The 6072-nt window shown below is 35.9% G+C and overlaps 1 protein-coding gene across 1 annotated transcript; it reads right to left on the bottom strand.

Moving 5' to 3' along the window:
- Positions 1 to 212: 212 nt before the first annotated feature.
- Positions 213 to 4966, bottom strand: LOC132604536 (probable protein phosphatase 2C 40). Its single transcript, XM_060318081.1, has 5 exons — positions 4796 to 4966; positions 2588 to 3056; positions 1683 to 2281; positions 1074 to 1338; positions 213 to 599 (listed from the first exon to the last, which is right to left on the bottom strand). The coding sequence occupies exons 2-5, from the start codon at positions 3048 to 3050 to the stop codon at positions 472 to 474; spliced, it is 1455 nt and encodes a 484-aa protein (XP_060174064.1). The 5' UTR covers positions 3051 to 3056; positions 4796 to 4966; the 3' UTR covers positions 213 to 471.
- Between the last annotated feature and the right edge of the window lie 1106 nt (positions 4967 to 6072).

The following is a 6072-nucleotide window of genomic DNA, read 5'->3' as shown; positions in this document are numbered from 1 at the left end:
GTGAAGAGTTCAAATCTCATCAGTTGGACAATGCGTAACATTCCCTTCCCACTTCCAACTCCCCCTCCCCGATACAATAAAAAACGACAGCTACTATGTTTCAATTTGAAACAAGTTGGGGTCGATAATATGAATTTTTACTGCTTCATTTAAGCTCAATTTATGTCATCAACGAACCAAATGAAATAAAAGCGACAAACCAAGTCCTACAATGCTCAAAGAAAATCCAACACTTCCTCTTATTCATGAAAATGATGAGCAAAACTATACATATAGTTTACAAATGAAGTGAAGGTCTTTTTTTTGCAGAACAAGTTCGAACAAATCCAGAAATGGTGAATAACATAACACTTCTAAATTCTAATATAAGCAAAAACAATTCCCCCACCCCAAACTTTCCTTACCGCAGTGTCAAACTACAAAATAAAATGGAACAAAATTGACAAAATTGTTCTTCAGATTGACAAAATTTCACAGACGCGTTGATGCTTTTGAGGTGCGTTTGTTCATTCCTAGGATTATCACAATTACTGTCACATCATCATGATATTTCCTCCTCCTACCAGCTGGTATGCTCATCAACTCTTCCTTGCTAAATCCTGCAAATTCATGGAATTAATTCATAATTTTACCGGATCCACAACATCACTTCATACAACCTCAGAGGATAATCAGCTCAAGATTATATACTTTTGCTGATCTCACTGCATAAATTATTAACTAAAAAATGCTTAATATGTGGCCAATGTGCCATGTGGTGTGTCTACTCTAATATAATGTGGTTTCATTGACCTTGTTGTACTTTAAGGAAGCAAGTGCTGACAGTCGAAATAGTAGTCGAATAGGTATTATTTGATTAAATTTAACATAGAGCACCCAAAGAAAAAGAAAGGTGATGTGATCGAATGTAGAGAATATCAATGCGTACGTCACTACTGAAAAACAGGACGTAGCTACGAACAAATTTTGTAGCTAAACAGCAAAATCCGTTGCTAATGCTATTTGGCGACGGATTATCAAATAATTCTGTTAGCTATGACAAAATTTAGAGTAGTTTTTGTAGTGGGACATACCTGCAGAATCTGCTGCTCGCATGACGAGCTGCTCCACGAGAAATTTGGCTGGATCACCGAAAGGGTGATGTAGGATATAAGAATAGACAAGCTTTACAACATCATCATTGTTGAAGAAGTCAAATAGACCATCGCTTCCAAGTACAACGAAGTGATCAGAACTTGATATTTCATGTACAGTCAGAGACGGTTGTACAGAAATATATGGAGGACTAATTAGATTCCGGACACGAAGAATGCCCATCAAAGCATCATTCATACTTTTCTGCAATAAGAAAATGAAGTGTTATCCTTTCTAATAGGTAAGAAGCAAAAAATTTAAAGATTATATCAATTTCGACACCAACACAATGCGACAACTGAAAATCTTCTAGTGTCTATTAGTAACAGAAATTGGCTACATAAATGCTAAATTTCAAAAGTCTAGGTCATTTATAACAAGAAAATGCATTTTGCTTGAGATATTTCAATTGAATCAATTCTCCATCCCAGTATTTAGAGCAAAAATATTGAACCGGTCTGCTAGCAATGCCAAAATCGTTTAGGTAGTGTCAGAACTGTAAGGTGAACTATAAGGTGATGCTGAAGTAAACGAAATAGAAGTTGTACCTTTTTCAAGTAACCGACTCCAAGTGCCCGAGTAACCTTTAGCTTTCCCTTAACTTTCCCACCCACGATTGTTGAGCGATCGTCGGGATGCTTCTTTAATAGTTGAATTTTTTCAGATTCATTATCGACAGTATGACTAATAGTCAGCTGCACAGCTTGCAACTGTCCATCACTATTAGTACCGAAGCCTTGATCACCAGAAGTTGCCAATACAGCTCGACTATCTCCTGCATTAAGCACATACATGTTCTTCCCAAGTAGAAGTACAACTAATACACAGGATCCAATCGATACTAAATCAGGGCGGTTATCCTTTTCTTGTTCAACCATGTGAAGGAAATCGTTCTCAGCTTGAATAAGAGCCTGTTCCATGCTATTAAGTACCCTTTGCTTAAAAGAGGTACACGACTTTTCCACCTCTAAATAAGGAAGCCCATCCCAGTCCAATAAACCGAGGTAATGTCTAATTGTTTCGTACAATGTTCCAGCCAGAAAATCAGCTGCATCTCTTCCATTAAATCCATCATATACGGCACAGAAAAGCGAGTCGTTCTCTTCTGAACAAACAGCCTGAACTCTGTCTTCACCCGCTGCACCGCCTGCAATTAGGAAGGCCAAAATGGTTAAGAAAAAACAAGTAACCTTCCAATCCTACCCATTAGACATGGGCTGGATAACTGACTTTTTAAAAATGGATCAAATATGGATATTATCCACTAAAAGATGGAGATCGAGATACCCATTTGTCTACATGAGTTCTTGCTTTCTTGCTTTCTGAGAGTCTAAGCTTATTTTGGGTGTCGATTAACCCATTTTTTTTTCGTATTAAATATGGGCGGGTCGGATATTTTACCCGTTTTTGTTTAACCCTTTTTCGACCCAACTAGCCTGTTTCACATTCCTACCTGCAATTTTAACTTCTGTTGCATTAAGGAAGCTTTCACACCTAGACGGAGCACTCGTGGATCTCAATGAACATGAATTGTCTTCAGCTAGCTCACTTGGAGAGGATGGACTACAACTTAAGTTTGACAAGCTACTCTGAAAAGAAGACGATAATAAATCCAACTTCGAGAAGGACGGAGACGAGAGTATCCGGCGGAAAGAAGTAGGTGAATCAAGTGCGGGAAGTATCTCAGCCCCGAGCAATCCGTTGCAAATATTTGTGTTTGCTAGTGTGGCATTGGCACTTAGAGCTGCCCCAGACAGGCAAGAGAAGGAACCGTTGGCTCTTCGAAGTTTACTTCCAGGACGAATGTCGCTAACATCTGATTCCTCGCCGGAATCATCCGTGCTGTTATTACAGTGATATCCAAAACTTATTTTGATTTCGCCTGCTGGATCAGTTATTACTTGTCCACCCAACATTTGTGCCTAGAAACAAGTAAACAATCTCCATTAGTTGCCATTCTGACAATACTATGTGAAGTTGAATGGAAAATGGATTCATATAGCCAACTCATGCCACATTTTGAGAATTAAGAACTTCTATATTGAGATCGCCATCGACTAAAACTAACGAAGACAATCTCATTCACTCTCTTCTTTTATCTTCTATAGATTTTCTATGTATTGATAACCGTGGTGTTCAGGCTAGCTTGCCTGCACCTCTGCTAATTTCACAGTGTACGTGCGACCTCCCACCAGCACACCAACAAAGGAATTTTTTATAGATTTTGATAGGTACAACTTCTTCTTTGGCATATATTGTGCACAACCTTTACCATTGCATTTCAAATAAGAGGCTGTTCCACTCCCTAAACTTAATGACCAACAGATTACTGAAGGAGTAACTCTACCATTGAGGTAATCCAGACATGCACTAACAAGCAAAATGCTACTTCCTCCGTATCAATTTGTTCGTCTTTTTTTTTTTTTTTTAGAAACTTGTTGTTTGTCTTATTTTTCTTTTTAGTCCGTTTAAAAAAAAAAAGTCTCTTTCCTTTTATGGCAACTCTTTAACCCAACTTTCCACATGACATTTTTAACACCACAAGACTAAAGGATATTTTGGTATATTCTACATATCTTTAGTTTTAAGACCACAAGATTCAAAATTCCTCTCTACTTTCTTAAACTCCGTGTCCAGTCAAAACCACACGAACAAATTGAAACAGAGGGAGTAAATGCCATAAAAAACAAATCTTTTTCAGAGAATTTCACCATTTTCAGGATTACTATTAACAATCCTAACCCCCCATTTGGATGGTTGTTTCCCGTGGTTCATTAATGTATGGTTTTCTATGAACCATGTTTGTATCCATTATTTTTAAAATTATGTTATATGGTGTTGTAAACCCGTTGTAATTTCATGGTTATATAACCATGAAAAGGTTCAATTTTTGTAACCACGGATTTGGTAGTTTTTGCGTGGTTACGTATTTCATTTCTCCATTATACCCCCACCCCTACCCCTCACCCCAACCCCACTATACCACTCACCCCTAACTATCCCACCCCTACCCTACCACCCACCACCCCAACCACCAACCACTACCCTCACCACCACCCAACCCCACCCCACAACCACTCATCCCCATCCTCATCCCACAACTACCCACCTCACACCACCCAGCCCTCCACCAGCCCCCACCCACTACCCCTCACCACCACCCAACCCCACCCTACAACCACCCACTACCCCAACCCACCACCTACTTATTTTTTAAAGTTCTTATTTTATTCTTTACCTGAGTTTTATTAATATACATAAACTAATTTCTAATAAAGAGTTAAGGATATTTTAGTAAACTTACAAGCTATTATACTTAACCATACCGTCAAACCAAACTACAAATGTTATTAAACCTTAACAATCGATACAATCATGGCACATACAAATTGACTACACAAAATGTGAAACCAATCTCTCATGGAAATCAAACAAGCAAATCCACACTAACCCCATTAATTGTAATAACTGAAAATCATAAAAGAATTGGTAAATTTGCCAAAATAACTAAAATTGAGCCCCAAAAACTAACCTTTCTTGAATCTATTATGGATTACAAAACAAGCAAATTTAAACTAACCCCATTAATTTAAATAACATAAAAACAGCAAACAAATGGTAAATTTGCCAACATAAGCTAAAATTTAAACCAAAAACTAACCTTTCTTGAATCAAAAATGTTAAAACCAGATGAGAAAAATACCCTGATAATTTCTATCAAGTTTGATTCTTTTTTTCTTTTTTTTTTTTTGCAAAGAATAGAGGAAAAATGAGAAGAGAAAAAAAAAAGTTTTTGTGATATAATGGATGGTGAAGAATGGTTTATTAAATGCAAAAATAAAAAATGGGGCGGCTCGATTGAAGAAATTTTTTTATGGATGATGTTGATGTGAGAAAGAAAGAAACAAAAAAAAGTCAAAATTTCTGTTTATGAGAGTCACTTTACTTCACTTGTAATTTTATTATTATAGTATACAGTTGATTGATTTGAGGAAAAATAGATGGAAAAAATGTGTGGACTTTTATAGGTATTAATAGTTTGAGAGTTTGGACTCTTTTTTAAAAATAATTTATATATAACGATTTGGTAACTGATTAAAATTATGCAGATATTAGTACTACATGTATAAGTTATGAGAATTTATGTATGTATTATTTTAGGCTTAATGCATGTGCGGTCACTTAAACTTGTCTTTTTTTTTTATTTTGGTACTTTAACTAAGTATAGTTCCTATTAAATCCTTGAACTTGGTCTCAAGTGTGTCTATCAAACACAATCCGACTTACATAATATATATGGTGAGTTTCAATTTTTTTTTTTTTATCTTGCTCGTGAATATCAATCGCATACTACATGAAAAATTCAACCAATTAAAGTATCCCACCCATTTTAATTATACATCTGATGTGAAAAATCGCATCTAATGTGTATATCTGAAGCCTAATATAAACTGAGTTTAGTGGTCATGAATGGCTTACCTGATCAATCAACTGAGTACTAAGTTTTCTTAGAATAATTAGGAACATCTCTTCCTATTAAAATTAGATATGCAGGCTAAAATCTTGCATATCTAATTCCTCATATGTATGTGCAGTCTTTTTGTGTATAATTAAATGGATGCGATGTTTTAATTGATTGAGTTTTTCACGTAGGATGCGATTGATATTCACTCGCAAGGCTAATAAAATTGAAACTCACCATATATATTATGTAAGTCGAATTGTGTTTGATAGATACACTTGAGGTCAACCTCACGGTTCAATAGAAACAACACTCAGGTACCAAAATGAAAAAAGAGACAAGTTTAGGGGGGCGCATATGCATTAAGCCATTATTTTATGCATGTATTAGTTATGCGGGATTTAGTTCTTCAATATCTATTATATTAGTTATTCAGATTTTAAAAGTACAAATCAGTTATCAATCGTTATATTAAT

Source organism: Lycium barbarum, chromosome 7 (genome assembly GCF_019175385.1).
Source record: "Lycium barbarum isolate Lr01 chromosome 7, ASM1917538v2, whole genome shotgun sequence".
Lineage (NCBI taxonomy): Eukaryota > Viridiplantae > Streptophyta > Magnoliopsida > Solanales > Solanaceae > Lycium > Lycium barbarum.
Note: the sequence above shows the minus strand (reverse complement) of the source record. Positions and strands in the feature narration are given on the sequence as shown.